The sequence below is a fragment of the Crotalus tigris genome, unplaced genomic scaffold (genome assembly GCF_016545835.1).
Source record: "Crotalus tigris isolate CLP2741 ecotype Arizona unplaced genomic scaffold, ASM1654583v1 scf7180000019165.341595, whole genome shotgun sequence".
Lineage (NCBI taxonomy): Eukaryota > Metazoa > Chordata > Lepidosauria > Squamata > Viperidae > Crotalus > Crotalus tigris.
In genome coordinates, this window is record NW_024097410.1 from 267,746 (window position 1) to 289,368 (window position 21,623).

General features: G+C 38.8%; 1 protein-coding gene across 5 annotated transcripts in view; it reads left to right on the forward strand.

Annotated features, from left to right (window-relative positions):
* The window catches only part of SLC2A9 (solute carrier family 2 member 9), a 125,167-nt gene extending 104,599 nt beyond the window's left edge, over nucleotides 1-20,568 (forward strand). For 3 of the 5 annotated variants that reach the window (XM_039360243.1, XM_039360242.1, XM_039360241.1), the window contains one exon: nucleotides 5,175-6,289. In XM_039360243.1, the coding sequence (XP_039216177.1) occupies nucleotides 5,175-5,429 (255 nt within the window). In that variant the 3' untranslated portion in view covers nucleotides 5,430-6,289. Of the gene's footprint in view, nucleotides 1-5,174; nucleotides 6,290-13,210; nucleotides 13,767-19,729 lie in introns of those variants that run through there. The other 2 variants (XM_039360244.1, XM_039360245.1) reach the window with 2 other exon arrangements.
* Nucleotides 20,569-21,623: the final 1,055 nt, after the last annotated feature.

The following is a 21,623-nucleotide window of genomic DNA, read 5'->3' on the forward strand; positions in this document are numbered from 1 at the left end:
ATTAAAATATTTACAATACCATACATTCTTCTTTACAGCAACATAGCTCAATGAAGACTTCTTACAGAGAGATACAGAGACAGACCTGAGACTGAAAATTCAGCTTCTAACTCAATACCTTTTTGCACAGACTCAGTAGCACTTTCTTCACATTGGCTGACTGAGTTATCACATGACTCTTCCTGCTCATGAATATTCCAACAGGATGTCATCTCTCTCTCCCTTTACTGTTCAATTTTGACATAGATATCTTCTTTGACCCTTCTTTCAAACCAGCTGTTGTCTCTGTCCAAAATGTGGACTTTGTCTTTTAAATGCAGATGGACTGCTGAATCTTGTCCTGATCGGTTTGTTCTATATTGTGCCATGTGTTTATGAAGTGGTTGTTTTGCTTCCCCAATGTACAAATCTGTACATGTCTCACTGCATTGTACTGCATATATCACATTGCTAAGTTTGTGTCTGGGTTTTTTTTTCCTTGGGGTGGACAAGCTTAGAGTCCTTTCAGCAGTCATTTGCACCTGAGTGGTGCTTAGAATAGAAGAGAGCTGGAAGAGACTCTGGAGGTCTTCTAGTCCAGCCGCCTGCTCAAGCAGAAGAACCTACAGCATCTCGGACAGATGATTGTCTAGTCTTTTCTTTAAAATCTCTAGTGATGGAGCATCCACAATTTCTGGGGGTAAGCTGTCCCATTGGTTGATTCTCCTCACTGTCAGGAAGTTTCTCCTTAATTCCAGGTTGCTTCTCTCCATGATCCGTTTCCAACCATTGTTTCTTGTCCTTCCCTCTGGTGCTCTGGTGAACAACCTGACCCCTTCTGCCTTGTGGCAGCCCCTCAAATACTGGAATACTGCTATCATGTCCCCCCTATTTCTTCTTTTCTTTAGACTAGCCCACGGGTGGGCAACCCACAGCTCTGGAGCCGTATGCAGCTCTTTCAGCTGTCTCCTGCACCTCCCTGTCCTCAGTCCCCATGTGCAGTCTGAAAAAAAAAAGTGGGACTAAAAAAGTTCAACCAATCCATTCAAACTTCTCACAAAGTTTGAATGGATTGGTTGAACTTTGGTTTATGAGACTGCCCACAAACCTCTTCTTCAAACTGCACATGGTGGCAGCGAAGGAAGAGCCGGGAGGATTGCTGGAAAGGTGGCAGAACCTGGGTAAGGAGCCATGGGTGGCCAGTCTCAGGATGCCTCTTCCCTGCCTGGTGGGTCTCTCTTCACCTTGCTCTGCCGCCACCTCTGTTAGTCGGAGGGGTCGCCGGGGGTCTCGGTAGCTTCCCCTCTTCACCCACGCCTTTCTGCCATCTCGCAGGCAGCGGATCTCTGTGGCCTCTTTCGATAGATTCCCCCATGGCGCCTGCCCGGCCCTCTCCCCACCTGCTACACGGCACCTCTTGGCCATCCTCCCACTGTCGCCACCTCCGCCTCTGCCTGTCACGCTGGGCGAGGCTGGAGAGGCGGCAGTGACCAGGCAGATGCGCCCCTTCGCCTTCCTCACGCTGCTGCCGCTACCACAGGGCTCTCCGCCACCCGGCCCCACTTCGGCCCCATCAGTGGTGCCTTCCTTGGCCGCTTTCGGGGAGCCACCGCCGCCCTCCCACCGCCACCGCTGCTGCTGCCGGTTGCACTGAGGCCGAAGAGGCAGCAGCAACCGGGCAACTGCGCCCCTTCGCCCTCCTCACACTGCTGCCGCAGGGCTCTCCACCACCCGGCCCCACCGGTGGTGCCTTCCTCAGCCACTTTTGGGAAGCCACCCCCACCGCCCTTCGCCACCCTCCACCACTGCCACTGCCAGTCATGCTGAGCGAAGCTGGAGAGGTGGCGGCAACTGGGCAGCCGCGCCCCTTCGCCATCCTCCTGCTGCTGCCGCTGCCGCCAGGCTCTCCACTGCCCAGCCCCACCTCAGCCCCATCGGTGCTGCCTTCCTTGGTCGCTTTTGGGGAGCTGCCGCTGCCGCCCTTGGTGCTGCAGGAGAAGGAGACCTTGGGCTACGAGGTCACAACCCCCCTCATCCCCACAGCGGCACTCCCCTTTGCTGGTGCAGCCGCCCATGATGCACCCGCACTGCAGTGTCCCCTTGGCGCCCTTCCTCTTGCGATGATGAAATGGCTGAGGATGTGACGGGGGCAGCAGCCAGGCTGGCAGTGGTGGGGACCCCTGATGATGCTGCAGTGGCCGCTGCCATGCCACCACCAGAGCCGCTGCCTCCTGTCCTGCTCCCCCTCCCCGCCCCTTCAGTGCCGTCTGCCTTTCGTTCTCTCTCTTTCTCCTCACCTGGAGAGAGAGAGAGAGAGAGATAGGAAAGAGAGAGGGGAAAGAGAAAGAGAGAGAGAGGAAAAAGAGATAGGAAAGAGAGAGGAAAGAGAGAAAGAGGAAAGAGAGAAAGAGAGGGAGAGGAAAAAGAGAAAGAGAGAGGAAAGAGAAAGAGAGGAGAAGAGGAAAGAGAAAAAGAGGAAAGTGAAAGAAAGAGAGAGGGAAAGAGAGAGAGGGAAAGAGAGAGAGAGAGAGGAAAGAAAGAGTGAGAAGAAGAGGAGCCAGAAAAAGACAGAGGAAAGAGAAAAAGAGGAGAGAGAAAGAGGGAGAGAGGAAAGAGAGAAAAAGGGAGAGGAAGAGGAAAGGGAGAAAAAGAGAGAGGAAAGAGAGAGAGACAGACAGAGAGAGACCCTTTTGACATCTAAAATGAAGATAACACTGCACATATCCTTTTTTAACCTTTATTTTATAAAATAAAGGTAATTATTTTGTAAAAAAAAATAATGTGCCAGAACTCACACACGTCATACAACCCGCCTTGCCTACCCTACAAGGTTCCATCCCAAAAATGTGCCAGAACTCTGTTCTGGGCGTTTTATGACAAAAAAAGCCCTGTACACACACACACACACACACACACACACACACATGCACACACTAAAGGTAAAAAAGGATATATGCAGTGTTACCTTCATTTTAGATATCAAAAGGGTTTTGCGGCTCCCCAGGTTGTTTTCATTGGGAAACGGGTCCAAATGGCTCTTTGAGGGTTTTGGGTTGCCTACCCCTGGACTAGCCAAACCCAAGTCCTATAGCCGTTCTTTGTATGTTTTAGCCTCCAGACCTTTGATCATCTTAGTTGCTTTTCTCTGATTTTTTCCCAAACTCTCAACATCTTTTTTGTGATATGGTGACCAAAATTGGCTGCAGTATTTCAGGTGTGGTCTTACTAGGGCTTTGTAAAGTGGTACTAGTACTTCATGTGATCTTGATTGTATGCCTCTGTTTATACAACCCAGGATTGTATTAGTTTTTTTGGTTGCTGCTGCACACTGCTGGCTCATAGTCAAGTGATTGTCCACTAGGACTACAAGGTCCTTCTCACAGTTACTGTTTTTAAGCCAGGTCTCACCCAATCTGTATTCGTGCCTTTGATTTTTCCTGCCTAAGTGTAAGACTTTGCTTTTCTCCACATTGAAACTCATTTTGTTGAATAGGGCCCATTGTTCGAGTTTGTCAAGATCTTTTTGGATCCTGAGTTTGTCTTCTGGGGTGTTGGCTACTCCTGTCAGTTTGGTGTCGTCTGCAAATTTGATGAGTTCCCCTTCAATTCCCTCATCTGTCATTCAATTCCTTCAACTAAGTCATTAATGAAGATATTGTAGCGTACTGGGCCTAAGATGGAACCTTGTGGTACCCCACTGCCTACTGGTGCAAATGAGTGTAAAAATCTCACTCTTGGGAAAGGGAAGGGGCAACTGACAGGCCTGCCCTCAAATCTGACCATTATTACTTGCCCCTTTTTCTTTCTCATCATGCCTTCCAAACCTATTTTTCTAAAATGTAATCTTAAAAAATGTTTAATCTATATTCTCCTTTCCATTGTTATTTAATTATTATTGCTAGTTCTGGATAAATACCCTATTTTGGGGTTACTTGACTTTCTGGTTTTTATCATAATATGTATATAGAATTATAGTAGCCGAGCTGAGCCTTCGGGATGAAAGATTGGAAACTGTAAACTTCTCTATTTCCAGTCCAGGGGGTGTTGCCTTTATCTGACATTTTTCCTGCTTAAACCTGGCTTATGAGGTCTATCCCAGGGGCCCCCAATCCCTGGTCCGTGGACTAGTACTGGGCTGCAGCATGCCAGCAACTGGCCTGCACAAACAAGCAAAGCCCCACCCATGAGATGTAGGCAGCACACGAAACCATGCACCCATGGAAAAACCTCTATCCACGGAATCGGTCCCTGGTGCCCAAAAGGTTGGGGACCTCTGCTCTATCCTGTGTGTCTTACTGCCAAATAAAAGAAAAAATGATAAAAAAGAAATAAATTTCATAGTACCACCTGTTGGCCTTATAGTATTGAAATATGTGGCTAGAGAAATTGATCCCCCCTCGAGATAGACCAATCTCATAAGAGATAAATAGGATAAAATATAATTTTAAAATATTTAAATATTTTTATTTTAAAAAGAATGTATTTATTTTTTTATATAAAAAAGAATAGCTTTATTGCATGCAAACCATCATGGACCAGGGATATAAAAATAAAAACATAGGGCAATTTAAATAAAAAAATAATAGAAGAATTAATTGAAAAATACACAGGAAAAGACAAGGCTCTGAACAGAGATAGAGCATGTTGATCTGTTCCTATTTTTGAGGCAACTTAATAAAGAAGTACTAATTTGCAAAACAAAAAACACACAAGGGCTGAACCTCCTTTTAAAAACATCAAAAATGAGAAACCACAAACTCCCTTGGTAACTTATACAGCTCTTACCTTTAGGAAATTTTTCCTTATATTTAAATAAAGCTTTGGTAACTAGAACTTGTACCCCTTTATTTTTCACCCTAATTTTTATTACCATGAAAAATAGTTCTGATTCTACATAATTTTCTATGTAATTAAATAGCACAGTTTTAACAGAATATCATGAGAGGTAATGGTTAAGAATATGTGGGGATAGTCCAAAATAGCTGGATGGTTTTTTACATGTTTTTGTTGTTTGTAAACCAGAGAGATCGAAATATGGTGTCAGGCTTCAAAGCATATTATGAAATGCTGTTAATAGAAAGCACGTGTTAGTCAAAGAAAGATGTTCTTTCTGTTACATTTGTAGATTGAGACTGGCTTGATATCTGTGATAGGGATCCTGATAATCCAGGTTTCATTTTGCTTTGTGTTTTCAGGAAAGATTACAAACATACTGTTTCCTGGTTTTTGCTGCCATCTGTCTTGCTGGAGCCACTTTCCTTTTTTGTGTTTTACCCGAAACAAAAACGAAAACACTTGCTGAAATTAACCAGGCATTTGTGAAGAAGAAAATGCCTCTGGAAATCCAGGAAATGGGTTATTTTGACCCTAAGGGAAAATCAAGTGAAGTAGAAGAATCCAATTTTTGTCATTTACTGGAAAATGAAAAAAACAAAAATGAAATAGCCTAAATTCTACTTTTACATGTTTTTTTTTTTTTATTTTAACAAAGCTACCGTATATTCCGGCGTATAAGACGACTGGGCGTATAAGAAGACCCCCAACTTTTGAGAAGATTTTCATGGTTTAGAAAGTCATCTTATATGCCGGAAAATACGGTAATTTAAAAGGTATATACTGACCACCAGCCATGCAATTTTATTATAGCTATTATTTTTTGGGAATTTTGAAATATACTTTTTCACCATAGTTTCAATTTCTAATGCAATTAATGCTTTTTAGGAAAAAGGAAACAAGGTAACCACAAAATCCCAGTTAAAAAAAATAATATTTTCTAAAAATGGGTGACTCTTTGACACAGGTTTTATATAGTTTTTTTAATATCATCTTGTATTGCCCCTTTTATTTGCATTTAATCTTAAAAGTGACAGGGAAAAAAAACTGCATGCTGAATTGGAACAATATTTAATGGTTCTACCACAGCAGTGCCTATTGCTAAAGAAAAAACTTGCCTCCAGAAGTTGTGGGTACTCCATAACTTCTGTCCCTGTCCTGCCGCAGGGAGGACAGGGACAGCCCTCCCTCCCCGCCTGCAGCTCCTTCGTGGGATTCCCCATCAGGCAGAAGAGCAGCGGCGGCCTGGATGCCTGGATTCCCTGGCAGGGGGTGGAAGTGTTTCCAGGGCAATAGAAGCCTTGTTTTATTGGCATATTGGCATGGGACACTTAAAGGGGGGGCTGCCACCCCTGCCCCAATGACATAGTTAATAACAATCCGATCAGGCTTCGCTGCATGGCTGCACCCCCTCCCCCCACGTACTTCGTTCTGGTGCCTTTGGGGAGAGAGAGAAGGGAGAGAAAGTGTGTGTATGTGTGTGTGTGTGTATGTGTGTGTGAGAGGGAGGGAGGGAGGGAGGAAGGGAAGGCTCCCCTTTTTGTAAGTTTGCTTGCTCCATCTGCGAGGCTCTCTGTTCCCCACACTTTTGCTGGCCAGCACCTCGCCTTTCTCCTCTTTCTCTTCCCTTTCCCTCCTGGCTCGCCTTCCTGTGTCCGAGGTGGCCTACACGTTGCCGTGCGAATTGGCAGCCCGGATTCTCGTTTAAATGTCCTCTGCAGCCAAATAGCCCTGGAAAACGCCGGGGAGAAAGAGGCGGAGCTAGAAGGCCCTCCTGGGGTGAGCCGCAGTAAGGCACCCAAGAAGAAGTGGGCACATAAAGGCAGCCAGATTACCTCGTCCCATTCCGCCCTGGGAAATATTTCTCCTTTTCTGGTGAAAACCGCCACTTCGTGGCGCGAAGGGCTGCTGCGCTTAAAATGAAATAATTTCTGGGGTTGTTTTTTGATATGCTAAGGTGGGGCTTTTTACCTCTGGACCTTTAAGCAAAATGCCATGTTACTTTTTCTTGTTCCTCTAATGGCCCTACTTGCAAAATTCTTGATTGCAAATCCAATTCTTATAACTGAACCATTTGTGGCCAACCTCTTTGGTTTCTTTAGGTAGCCATATTTTCTGGCGTATAAGATGACTGGGCATATAAGACGACCCCCAACTTTTGAGAAGATTTTCATGGTTTAGAAAATCGTCTTATACGCCGGAAAATACGGTATTTATTGATTTCCTTGTGTTTGGAGAGAAATTGTAACTAGAGTTGATAAAGAGTCAAAAAAATGAGGAACTGGATTATTTGAGCAAGATCATTGATTCATTTAACTATGCAAATTCACATCTGAGCATTGATTGAGGCATGTAGTGTCATGTTAAGCAGCTAGCATTTCCAATGAAACTTCCTTGATTAATTGTGGGAGTGCAGTGACTTTTACTGCTAGATTGGGTTCATGGCAGCTATCTCTCTTAATGCATGATTCGTTTCCTCAAGCATATGGTTTGCAAATGTTAAAAACTATTTTTTATTTAAACTTTTAATTAAAATTCAGATTTTTTTTCTAATGAAGATTGGATTTATGGAGTTTTGCAGATAGCTTCTTAGACTCGTGGCAATTCTATCTCTGAGGACATATTTAAATCTCAGATCTTAAGTATCTTTTGCTTTTTAAATAAAATCAGGGCTTTAGGTTTTTGTGGTCCATTTTTATTTTACATCTCTGAGTGGCAGTTACTTTGTAAATAAAATTTAGTGAATGTGTATTTGAACATAATAGCTGAAGCAATATTATTTAGTGCTTACAGTATCTTTACCCCAAGTCAGCCCAATGATAAAAACATACCTTGCTTTGTGGTTCATCTTCATCAGGTTGTAAATATAGTTTAGTTGAATACATTGTTAAAATTAAAATGTAACAAAGTTGATGCTCAAGAATATTGGCAAAGTATTTAAGTACTTTGCTCATTGCTATTTTGAATGCAAATTGTGCTCCCTGCCTTAAATACCACTGTCTCCCAAATATTGTTTTTTTAAACTTGCGCATATCTATTTTATTTTATTAGTTTTAGAGGCCATATAACTCTCAGACAATTCTGGGCAGCTCACATTTTAATAGTGAGAAACAGTAAAATGAAGAGAAAAGCAATGACTGAAAAAAAAGAAACTTAACATACAGCAAGAGAGAGTAATGAGCCGAGGTGGCGCAGCAGTTAGAGTGCAGTACTGCAGGCCACTTTAGCTGACTGTGTTCAGCAGGTCAGCGGTTCAAATCTCACCGGTCAAGGTTGACTCAGCCTTCCATCCTTCCGAGGTAGGTAAAATGAGGACCCAGATTGTTGGGGGCAATGTAAATATATATATACATTGCTTACTGGTGTACACCGCTTAGAGAGTGCTTGCACTTAAAGCGGTATATAAGTCTCATAAATAAATAAATAAAAATAAATAAAGGTTCTTTTACATCAATTTTGCATCACATTTTTATAACCTTTTCACAGAGAATAAAAAATATAGAAAAATTGTTTTGGAAACTAATGACTAGAGTTGCAATTGCATACCTTTTCTATTTTCCATTTCTTCAAAATGTTTCATTGCTGTTTGTCAACATGTAAATAATGGGACATTTATTTAGGAATAGGGGACAGTGTGTTCCTAGGTTTTTATCTTGAATAGGAATAGGAATCATTAAAGTCTACTTAATTAAAAGCCATTGTAATTGCATTATTATAGAAGTTGCAGATTGGCAAATGCAATGGAAATACTGGGATTTAATGAAGCCTCGATTAAAACATGTTTCACCTTCACAAATGCATTGAGGGAAAGGGCGTTACTTTGAAGTTTCACCCTCACATTCACACATATACACACACAAACAGCAAGGAAGTGTGGGGAAGACTTTGGCTCCCAGAACATCCTCCTCATGGACCTGTTGTTAACGACAATAAACTGAGAGACTGGCAATCATCCCAGTGTTAACCCAAGAGCATAATGAAAGAAAGTATAGTTAAAATAGTGTAAAAATGTCTCCTTTTTTCCTTCTACTCCCCCTACAAATTGATAGACATTTTGTAGAATCCACGAGATAGTATTTTTGGTGCAAGATTTCATTTAATGCTTGTTCTTTAGTCAGCAGAGGTGGTTGTACTTAGAAGAGATGAATGAGCCATCTTTAACTTGTTTCTGAAAATCTTTTTTTTCATAAAGGGAAAATGATTTCATGATCATCAATGTTTGAGCCATAGTCTTCAGCCTTTTCAGGTCTTTAAAACATTTTAATCCAGACATGCATTTGGGAATTACTATTATGCCCACTGCTGTTGCTTCACCATTTACTTCATTGTAGAAGTAGTGATGGTGTTATGTAGATTGACTTTAGAATATGCTAAACTCAGTACTCAATTCTCAAGTCATCTTAGAGGATATCTACCATCTTCAAATTTGAGGATATAAGAGATACAGTGGATATAAAACATCTTCATACCCCTGTTAAAATGCCAAGTTTATGAATTGTATATAAAAATTAAGATAGATTAAATAACTTCAGTTTTTTCTCTACCTTTAATATAATATATAAGCTATACAATTCAACTGAAAAACAAACTGGAAAGATAACAAAAAATGCACACCCTCTTAAAAGTAGGGAGGTGGCTGTGTGCAGAATTAACCAATCATACTCACACTGATGTTAAATAGTAATTAGTGCACACTTGCCATCAATTAAAGTGACTCTGATCAACCTATATAAAGTTCAGTTGTGGTAGTAGAATTTGTCTGACATTACCTATGGCAAAAGCCATGGTCTGCAAAGAGCTTACAAAGCAGAATAGATCTGGAAGGGATCTTGGAAATCTTCTAATCCAACCCCCTACTCAAGCAGGAGACACTACAATTTCAAATAAGTGATTGTCCAGTGTCTTCTTAAAAAACCTCCAGTGATAACGCACCCACAACTTCTGAAGGCAAGCTGTCCCACTGGTTAATTGTTCTCACTGTTAGAAAGTGTGGGGAAAAATGCACGCACAGCAAACTGCCATGCTTCCCCCCCCCCACAAATCTCATAACCTTTTGATACCCTTTGTCCTAATGAAGCAGCCAGAAGGTCATACCCTTTTGACTTAATGCCTTACCTACCTAAATAGATATTATGTTTAAGTTACTTCCTATCTCTTCCTGCCTTTGTTAGTTCCTTCTCCTGTTTGCTCTTTACCTGGTCTTTAACCATGTAATGTATTACTAGAAAATAGTTGCTTACATGAAGACATTTTCCAATGAAGAAACCTTTGTCAGCATTTAATGGTAAAGCCTATGTATGTAACAAGTATATAAGAAGCAATAAATTCAGAGTTTGTCAAGCTGTGTCCTGCAGCTTCAAACCTCTGCTCAAGACATGCCTGCGTCTTTTTCTTAGCGTCTTACATCTGGCCCATGAACAGGGACAGCCCCCCATGGAGCAACCGGGATAGCCCCCCCTTTGGGGAAGAGCGACAGCCAACATATTTACTATCGTCTGGAATTGACCCCTAAGTGCACTTTCGTCCTACGGGACCTCTCAGTGGTAAGTATGGGTCGCAGGTTATCTCAGCACCAGCAGAAACAGGTACAGGAACTCAGATTCCTGCTACATAAATCAGGCGTGACAGAGCCTGAGGCAGACATAAGGAAGCTGGAAACATTCCCCTTGATATTCTAAGTGCTGGACACTTAGGTTACGAGATTGGGAAAAGATAGGGCATACTTTACATCTTGAATCTCGGGCTCCATTATAGATATTGCATCAATGGCATCAGTGCCATCAAGCAGTGGAAAAATTTGGCTTAAATGAAAGGCAACAATTAACTACAAGCCCCACACCTGATTAGGATCAAGTAAAAACTGTGCCTCCGAAAGCATCTTTAATTGGATTTTCAGCTCCTTCTGAAGAGGCTAATTCTTTTGCCTCCTTATGGCCATCATACACCCCCATAAGGAAAATATTAGAGGAACAATCTTGAAGTAGAAAAAATATATATGGGGAATCGTCAGAGGAATTTAAAGAAACAAATCAAAATGTACTCCTCTGCAATGTGTTTTGAACAATTGGGATGTTATGAAACTTCAAGTAGCTGTTAAGTTTAACCTTGTCAGACAATGTCTGGTAGTGCTTTGTGTTGATGTGTAGAAGTATAAATAATCTTTAACAAGACAACATTGAAAAACTTTGTAAACCTCCGGTTGGCTAGTTTATCTGATAACAACTAAAGCCACGGAAGAAAAAGAAAAGAAAATTCAAAGAACTGAAAGCAAGTTTTTTTCCCTTTTTTTCTCCTTTTAATCTGGCTCTATTCAATTCCTCTTTGTCTGAGGTGAGGTGAGGAGGCTGGTACTTTTCCCTCACCCTTCACACCTTCAATACTCCTTTTAGTCTTTCCCCAATGTCTTTTGAAGTTGCTGGAATAAATTGGAAGTAACCATAAATTTTAATTAAAAGGGGAGGCTTGTTTTAGCCTCAAACCCCAAACTGATGTGTGTTTTGTTTATGTATATGTGTGTATATATGTATATATGTGTGTGGCCACCCAGAACATTATGCTTGGGCTTGGAATGGTGAGAAAAATAGGAGATGATTAAGGGCCCTATTTAAAAAAAACACTTTTGGTTGGAATCACCTCATGATTTTTCTCGCTTTTTGCAGGACAAGTCATATGTTTAAATAAATGTTGTTTTAACAGTATTTATGTATATATGTTTGTCTGTGTTGTTCTATGTTATTTCCAAGACTTGGAAGAGGGTCAAACCCTCTCTGATAACATCACACAAAAAGGCCTTATTAAAGAATACATGGTTTGCCTGGAGAAAGTATGAAATGAAATATTTGTATGTGGAATTGTTTATACTAGCAGCTAGAATGAAAATGAATGAATTAATTGTTGATACCTAAGTGTGTGTGTTAGCCTTCAAACCCTATCCTCCACCCAATCCCTCCCAGGCTGTGAAAGAAATAGTAAACTGCAGATTTTATTGTAAAAGTAATAGTAAGTGTTTTCATGAGAAGAGTCCCATGGAGAATGTGTGAGAGAATTTATGGAAAATGCATGTGAAGGAGAGAAAACTATTTTTAGTGGTGAGAAGTTTGTAAGAAAAAAATTTCCTTTCTCTTTTGTTTTTCAATTGGCTGTGTTGCTTTAAAAGTAGGAGAGACAGAAAGAAGGGGGGGGGACTGTTCATTTCTTTTTTTCCTCTTTGCTTAGAATTCTGGTTTGCGAATGGAGATGAAATTTAATGCCCACTCTTGAAGTTTCAGATTACAAAGTTTTACTCGAAAGAAGAGACAGTAATTGTTGGACAATTTTTTGGGGGGAAAATTGTTGAGTTTAAATTGTTTAGTTAGACCTATATATCCATCAACCAAAAGAAATGACTCTGAATTGTTTTAAGTTTTGTAAATGTTTAAGCTACTTAATAGAAATTTGTTTCCACCTGAATGGTATTTGATTAACTTGGAATTTGACTTATTGACCAAAGGAAAACAACCTGGAGATCTTATTGTAGTTCTACTTGCAGCATTTGCCAAGTTGAGCAAATTAATGACATCTTGAGTACTCAATTTGTGGACAGAATTCCACATAAAAATTGTTATTTAACACTTTTTGATATTTCTTACTAGTAAGCTACTTACAGGAGTATTAACTGTGTTAGAAGCGCAAAAAGTATATTGTATTTGCTTTACTTATCCCATCCCAAAATGTTTTATCTTTTATCAGGCTGTTGCTGAAATAATACCATTAGGACACAATCGAGCTTGTCCTTGAAATGGGACTGATTTAATTAATATTGTTCTTCCTATCCCAAAATTTGATTTTCAATTTTATTTTCAGAATAACTTATCTCTTCAGAGCTGACTATATAGGCTGTATTTCATATCATCTGCCTACACTGCAATGCAATCCTCATCACAACACTCAGAATTATCTGCTGCTATTTTAGCTTTCCACACCTTTTCTCAACAGTCTTTTAACTTAATCTCTGACTCTCATTATGTGTGCCAACTTATTTTTAATTTTCCAGGTGCTTACATCATGCCCAGGATCGACCCCAATCTTATGGCTTTGTTTTTAACTTTACAGCAGCTATCCTTTGTTTCTCACATATGTATCGGTCCTTTAAGGACTGCCTTCACAAACAAATAAAAAAAGGAGGGATCAAGGGTACCTAATTTGGCATGGATAACTCATCAAGTCAATAAAGTCCTAATAACTTTAAATCAGCTAAATATTTCTTTTCAAAAAAAAAAAAAAACTACTGCTACCAGCGTCACTTTCAGCAGAAAGCTGTGCTCCCTAATCCATTGGTATGTTATCGGCAATTGCCTGATAAAACCTGGTTAGGTCCAATTCTTGGGGCGAGGTTATGCTGCTGTGCTTGCTCCTACAGGCCCTCTCTGGATTCCAGCCCAGTGTGTGTGACCAGCCAAGGATGTCATGGCATCAAGTCCAGAACCCAATACTGGAAATGAAACAGGTGATTCTTCAGACAGCACATCCCTTTCGCTCTCACCATCACAGTTGACCAACGACCTGGGGCGATGTGAAAAACCTAACATCCAAAGCACAGATGGTTCTGCGACAACAGGGAAAACAACTTACACCAGTTCCGGTGGCGACGGCTGCGCTGATGGCGCCTTTTCTTAGCCGTCCTCTCTGGGATGTGTCAAAGCCTGCTGAGACAGCGAATAACAGCTGTCTTGCGGCTCGGAACCTCGCTCCCCGGGAGAAGGGGAGGAGGTGAGCTTTCCTCAGATAGTGGTAGACCTCCCCAAAGTTTTTTTTTTTGGGTGGTCGGAGGCTGAGAGCTCCCATGGAGTCTGAGGTGTCCTTCACATTCCAGGATGCCTTTGCTCGGTTTTCAGGGCAAAGCTAGATGCTGCTTCCACATCTACGCTTAAAATGAATTCGTGAGTAAAATTTAAAGCAGACAGAGCTGACCAGGAGAGATTAAAATGGTGATTATTTTGAGACTTTAACTCTGGAAAAGAATTTATCTTCTCCTTTTTTCAATTAAAATGGTGCTGAGATGTTGATTCTTTGAGTGAAAGGACCGGAACTTCCATTTGGAACAATGTAACAGACTTTGTATTTACATAAAATGTAAGAATCTTCTTTTTTTCTTTTTTTAGGGGGATTTTGTCTTTTTTCCTCCCCTTTTCTTTTTTTTTCTTTCTTCTCTTGATAATTGTTGATTTTATAAGATTTTAGCAGACTTTTTAACAAGTGGTCTTAAAAATAAAATGGCTTCAAAGCATCTCGGAGCTTCTGTTGTTTCTAAAGCCTTGATCTCCTCTCTGGTAATGCAGACAGCTCAGCAAGTTAAGTTTAAGTTACCACCACCTTCTCCATCATCATCAGCATGTACATTTAAAGATTTACAGGATGCCTTAGGAAATATGGCACGACAGATTAAAGAAGAGATGGAGGAATTTTTTGAAAAAAGAAACAGGGAAATGAGAGAGGACATAGTGTTTGCATTTCAAAAGTTTGTAGGTCATATAGAGCGTCTGGATGATCATGTTGATGATGTTGTGGAAAATTTTGAAAAACTGGAAGATTGAATTGACAAAGTGGAAAATAATGTGGAAATAATACAGGATGAAATTACTATGTTACAATATAGAGACATGGAATTTGCTTTAAGAATAAGGGGAATGAAGGAAAACATGCAAGAGGATTTGAGACAGGTGGTGGTAAAAGATATAGCCTTCATTTTGGGGGCTGATCCTGAAGAAATACTGAGAGAGATGGAAAAAGTTTTTAGGGTTAATTCAAGGGTTGCGAGGCAGAGGAATTTGCCACGAGATGTGGTTATTTTTCTAGGAGATCACTTCATAATGAAATTTTACAGGTTTTTTATAAGCAGAGATTTCAAATTGCAGCTCAAGATGTAATAATTTTAAAGGAAATACCTTCAAAAATTCTCAGAAAAAGAAAGGATTTTCCTTTTTTGGCTTACGAGCTTAAAAAACGACAGGTCCGGTTTAGATGGGAGATATCAGTTGGAATAGTGGTGAATTATGTGGGGATACATTATAGACTTAATACAATTTCAGAGGCGAAAGTTTTTTACACTTCTGTTTTGAATGTGGGCTCTCCATCATCTTCATGACCTGAGATAATAGAAGAAAAGTTGGAAGTACAGCCGGTTGAAGGTGCTATGTTATTGGGTGTAGGAGACACCCTGCAGCAGTCTCTTGTGACAGAGGATTTTTCAAAGGAACTGAGAATGACTCATGCAGCCTATAGACGTAAAGAAAAAGAACAGCAGAAGGTGAATGTTGGAATAAGGAAAAGGAAATAATGATGATGTAAAGAAAAAGAATAATAGAAGGTGTTGATTTAGTGGAAAAGTTTAAATATTTGGGAATTCATATTATAATTTTTAATCTAAAGTGTATAAAATAATTATATTATGGGTAAAAATGCAAAAGAATTTAAATTATAATGATCTCTGTTGGTGAGAATTTTAGTGATCAAGATATGGCTAGTTTGTTAAGTAGGAGGGTATTAATAACTTTATGTGAGGGTGGGAAAAAAGTAAAGAGCCAAGTTTATCGAATGTAAGTTTATTGGTTGGGTTATATTGGAGGGAAATTTTTGTGTTTATTGTGGATGAATGGTTGTTTAAAAGAAATATACACTTCAGAGTGGAGAAGATGGATAAATTATATGCAGAGTAAATATGGGATTTAATGGATAAATCATGATTAGAGTTGATATGGGATTAAAAAGTATTATTTAGATTATGATTAATTTTTAGTTTTTTAAATTGGAATTGTTTATATTATTTTTGTTTTTTTATTGTTTAATTAATTTGTTTTGTATCTGAGTTAAAGCACATTATCGACTTTGTTATTTGTATAGTTGGATAAGTTTATTTAGAATTTGTTTGTTTATTTGTAACCCTGTAACTAGCTCTGGGAAGTGAGGGGGGAGGGAGGGGGTTGTTTTAGGGGGGATATTGTTAAAAACTTGTATAAAACTTTTCAATAAAAAAAAAGAACTTACACCAGAGAATTTATGCGCTGCCATATTTGTGGTTTTGACTGCAAATTCCTTAGTCATTCTTTGCCTCTCTTTCCTTCTTAATTGTTGTGTGGGTGCTCAAGCTTTCCCTCCTCATCCTTTAGAATCACAGATGAAATATAATATTTGGGTGCAATTAGCTAATGTCACACAAGTGACAGACTTTTGTATTTCTGAAACATATGATATGGAAAATCTACTCTCTGCCTGTTTTATACCTTTGTGTGTTCCAGCTTCAGTTTTTAAAAAAATTATACGGGTTTAAGCAATTTTCTATCAGACAATGAATTTCATTATGCAACTATGTCAAACTGGGGTCCTATCTCTTATATGTTATCCCTTGATGCTATTGTTTTGCATACACCAATTGTAGCTGTTCCTACAAATCTTACTTGTGCAAAAATTGTCAATTGTACTACTTCATCTAAAAAACCTCATTGTATACATGTCAGTCAAAGAATTTTAAATTGTACCTCCTTTCAAGAGGTATCCTTTAATTATGCACATATATGGTTATTCAATGTCTTTTTTTTCCTCTACTTTCAATTTTCCATACTAAACTACCATTAACTTACCTCAGGAACAAGTTATGTTTTGTATAAACAAATGCAAAGTTATATGTCCCCTGACTAAAACCCACTAACTACTCCAGCTTAGGATAATGTCCTCACTAATAAAATAGAGAAGAGTGAGATGTGGGGAAAAATGCATGTGCAGCAAACTGCCATGCTTCCCCCCCCACACACAAATCTCATAACCTTTTGATACCCTTTGTCCTAATGAAGCAGCAGAAGGTCATACCCTTTTGATTTAATGCCTTACCTACCTAAATAGATAATATGCTTAAGTTACTTCCTATCTCTTCCTGCCTTTGTTAGTTCCTTCTCCTGTTTGCTCTTTACCTGGTCTTTAACCATGTAATGTGTTACTAGAAAATAGTTGCTTACATGAAGACATTTTCCAATGAAGAAACCTTTGTCAGCATTTAATGGTAAAGCCTATGTATGTAACAAGTATATAAGAAGCAATAAACTCAGAGTTTGTCAAGCTGTGTCCTGCAGCTTCAAACCTCTGCTCAAGACATGCCTGCATCTTTTTCTTAGCGTCTTACAAGGAAGTTTCTCCATAATTCCAGGTTGTTTCTCTCCTTGATTAGTTTCTATCCATTGTTTTTTTGTCTTTATTTTTATTTATTTTATTTTATTTTTAAAATTTATAAGCCGCCCCACTCCCGAAGGACTCTGGGCGGCTAACAATAAAAAACACACAAAACATAACAAACAACAATACAAAAACAATCATCCAGGGGTAAGGTTTTATAAACCCCAGGCCTTCTGATGCTGTGGAAAATAAGTTGAACCCCTCTTCTTTGTGGCAATCCCTCAAATGTTGGAATTATTGCTATCATCTCACCCCTAGTCCTTCTTTTCTCTAGACTAGCCATATCCATTATTCATGTTTTAATCTCCAGGCCTTTAATCATCTTAGTTGCTCTTATCTGCACTTTTTCCAAAGTCTTATTTTTTTTTTTCTAATGTGATGACCAAAACTGGATGCAGTATTCCAGGTGTGGTCTTAACTGAGGTTTTATAAAGTGGTACTAATACTTCATGTGATTTTGATTCTATGCCTCTGTTTATACAACAAAGATTGTTATAGCTTGTTTTTCCACTGCTGCTGGCTCATATTTAAGTAATTGTCCAGTAGGACTCCAAGGTCCCTCTCAGTTACTGTTTTTGAGCCAGGTTTCATCTGATTGGTATTTGTACCTTTGGTTTTTCTTCCTTAAATCTAAAACTGCTTTTCTCCACATTAAAATTCATTTTATTGGATAGGGCCCATTGTTCAAGTCTGTCAAGATCCATTTGGATCCTGAGCTTGTCTTCTAGGGTGTTGGCTATTCCTACCAGCTTAGTGTCATCTGCAAATTTGATGAGTCCTCCTTCTGTTCCCTCATCTAAGTCATTTATGAAGATATTGAAGAGTACTGGGCTTAAGATAGAACCTTGTGGTACTCAACTACTTACTTCCCTCCATGTAGATATGGTACTATTAAGGACTATTTGTTGAATACAGTTTGTCAGCCAGTTACAAATTCATCTGATGGTGGTGCTGTCTATCACATATTTTCTAGCTTACCAAGAAATAGGTTGTGGTCTACTTTGTTGAATGCCTTACTGAAGTCTAAATATAATATGTCCACAGCATTTCACTGGTCTACTAATTTAGTCACTTTGTCAAAGGATGAAATAAGATTAGTTTGGCATGATCTGTTTTTAGCAAACCCGTGCTGGCTTCTAGTTATAACTTTGTTTCTAGATATTCACAGATCTGTTTTTTATTATTTTTTCCAATATCTTCCCAGTTATTGATGTTAGACTGATGGTCTGTAGTTTCCTGGGTCTGTTTTTTTCTTCTCCTTTTTTGAAGATGGGAAACACATCAGCTCTTTTCAATAGTCAGGTAGAGTTCCCCGATGCTCTCGCCCTGCCAGAACCTGGATCTAAATCCAACTGAAAATCTATAGGATGACCTGAACAAGTTGTGTACGGAAATGCCCTCCCAATCTGCCAGATTTGGAATGCTTTTGCAAGGAAGAGTGGGCAGATTCCCAAGGCAAGATGTGCCATGCTGATAAGCTCCTGCCCCAAAAGACTAACTAGGTGCTTCAACAAAATATCAGTTTATAGGTGTGCATACTTATGCAACCACGTTATTGTATGTTAATTATTTTCCCCCTAAAAGATTTCAATTGTTTTTCAATTGAATTCTACAGCTTATGTTACATTAAAAGTGGAAAGAATTCTGAAGTGATTTACCTTGATCTGATTTTTTTTTAATATTTCAACAGGTGTGTGCAGAATTTTTATATCCATTTATGGATTTCACAATATCCTAGTTTACATGCAACTACAAGTTATAATATGGTTATGTAAATATGCCTCAAGAAAATCTTGAGTTTATTTTTGTAAAAGGAAAGAATTTGAAACTATAGTTGGTGGCTTATGATTGCTGCTTTGTTTTAGCCGTGATTTATGTCAAATTCAGAATCCTAATTTATTCCTGGATTTTTTAAAATCCTACAAAAGATTGTGGGGAAAAATTGAGAAAATGGGAATTGAACAATTTATTATAAATCCCATTTCTGAATAGAATTTACTAGGTCACTCTTGTTTTTCAAGAAATCATAGTTAAAGCATTTGCATAAATGTGATTATGTGGTATTCCTATGAAACTCATAACCTGTAATTTTATTATTGCCATTTTCTTGTTGATATATTTTCTAAAGGAAATATTCTTAACTGTGATTAAAGGACCAGTGAATGTTTTTTGTTAAGTTATGTTTTAGCAAATTTTAATGTTATGCTAAAATTTATACTAGGGATTATCAAACATTTGTATTTATGGATATTTGGAATTTTGTCAATGAATGATAGGCTTTAACAATATAACAGTCAGAAATAGGTCAGCTTGCTAAATCTGGCAGGAGAATCACAACATGGTCATTTGGAAGGAAATTGGTGAGGTTGTTCTCCTTTCTTCCTCTACCACTTTGTCTTTATTTGTCCTTGATTCCTGGATGCAACCACTGGGTTGCAACCCTCTTTCGTTTTTTGTAAAATGCTGGTAGCATTAATGAGGCAAGGTATTCTGTAAATAAAAATATTATTTTAAAAGTTTTGATGTAAAGGGATTTTTAAACAGAATGTGTGACTGAAGGGACTCTAGAATAACCTTAATCTATTTTTTCTTCTATTTGTTCAATTAATTCTGTCCTTATAAGCCAGCTAAAGCAGTATAATTACTGTATGATGGGATCAATTGTTGCGTGTGTAAATATGATTGTAATCCAGAGGCTTCCGGTTTGTGATTTCAGCACTGGCAGACGTGCAGGGCGATCGCTCCCTCCACCATCCGGTTTTCTCCCGCCGGGGGACCCTGAAAAGGGTTGAAAGTCACCTTGGAGGGGCAATGAGTGTGAAAAGGACCTCCGAGTGATCGCGGAAGGGTGGTAGCCCTCCCGTTTGATCCCGGGCAACTCTTTGAACTGATTGGGAAAAGATCAGAGATTAACATGGCCCATCACTAAGTCGTTGCCAGCCGAGGCAAAAATTACTAACAAGCACTTAGAAAGCACCGCGGAGGAATTGGGTGAGATCTTACCTTCTTTGTACCCCACGTATCTTCCTATAAAAAGCTTCTTAATAGCTTCCCCCTGTGAGGAGAGAGGGAAGGGAATGTTTTCCTCCCACTCTCTAAAATGGCAGCATTTGTTTATCTCTGGGACATAAAGCCTTGAAAAGAATAGATACATAATTGGATTTGCATCTATTTGATATTCGGGGACAAAAAAGTTCCTACTTTTTACATCTACTTGTAAAAAAGATGAAAAAGAATTTAAATTGGACAAAAACCTAGCTTGGGAGGACATGTTGTGGCAAAACCTGGTACAGTAAGTGAATATTCTTGATAAAAAGACCTGCTCATAGCCCAGATCTGTCCTTAGTATTATCTAAAAGAGATTAAAAGCTGAGAGAACAGCTGGGCAGTGAAATTGCTTTTTAGGACTGTGGAGGTGAATACTCACTGACTCTCGCTTAATAAATAGCCTTCACTAAAAGACCATTTATAGCCATATCAGAAATGGAGGAGGACCAGCAACGCATTTCGGCTAATTACAAACTTATACTTGAAAAAATTCTTGAAGCTACTGAGATAATTAAAGCTAGACTGAAAGACAAAGGTGCCAGCTTAAACCTACAAAGCAAAACCCTGATTGCAACCAAAGAACTTACAATTCAAAAAACAATAGAAGCAGAAGAAATTAATACCAAGACAGAGGACTTTAAAGAACAGCAAGTAAAATTAACTGAAAATCTAGACAACCAAACCCTGATTGCAAATAAAGAATCTACAACCCAAAAAACAACAGAAGTGGGAGAAAGTAATACCAAGATGGAGGGTGCTAAAGATCAACAAGTACAGCCTACTGAAAACTTAGATAACCAAACAACAACCATAAAATTGGATATGACTTTCTACTTACACCAGAAGAAACCTGAGGAAGAAGACCAGATTGAATTGAAGACAAATATACTAGAGCAAATATGGGGATCTGGGCCACCAGGGTGACAACTTAACGACCATAAATGGGCCAATTCCTCTGGAAAATTGATAAGTAAATGGTTTCCTTTGATTCAACTAACATTTACAAGAATGAAAGGAGCTCTATCTGATGATCTAAAGGCATTGGTATAGAAGCCTGGTAAAAAGAAAGCTAGAGTTAGATTTAAAAAATGGAGTCTTTTGATTTATTAGAGAGGATCCTAAAGTCTCAACTAATGGGCTAAAGGGAGATTTTGAGATGAAGGGAAATATGTTTATTAGATTTAACTATTGTTGGAAAATGATAAATAAGGGATTAATTGGCCTAATATTGAGGATTTAGATTTATAAGGGAAATGAAAATTAACTATTAGGAAATAGCTTTGAATTATTGTTTAGCCCAGATAACATAGACAATGGATTTGAGATAATAAAGGATACCCCATTAGTAAGTGATGATGTATAGGAGGAGAAATAGAAAATGTCTATGAAATAAAATAAGAATATATTTAAGTAAGTAATAGGTGTATTTTAGATATTATAATTTTTATGTAGTGAAATAAAGGAAATTTGGGTTACCCGAAATTTAAATACTATGAATATTAAAGGTTAAATTGGAATACTGTAATTAAAAATTAGGTAAAATTTAAATACAGGACATGTAT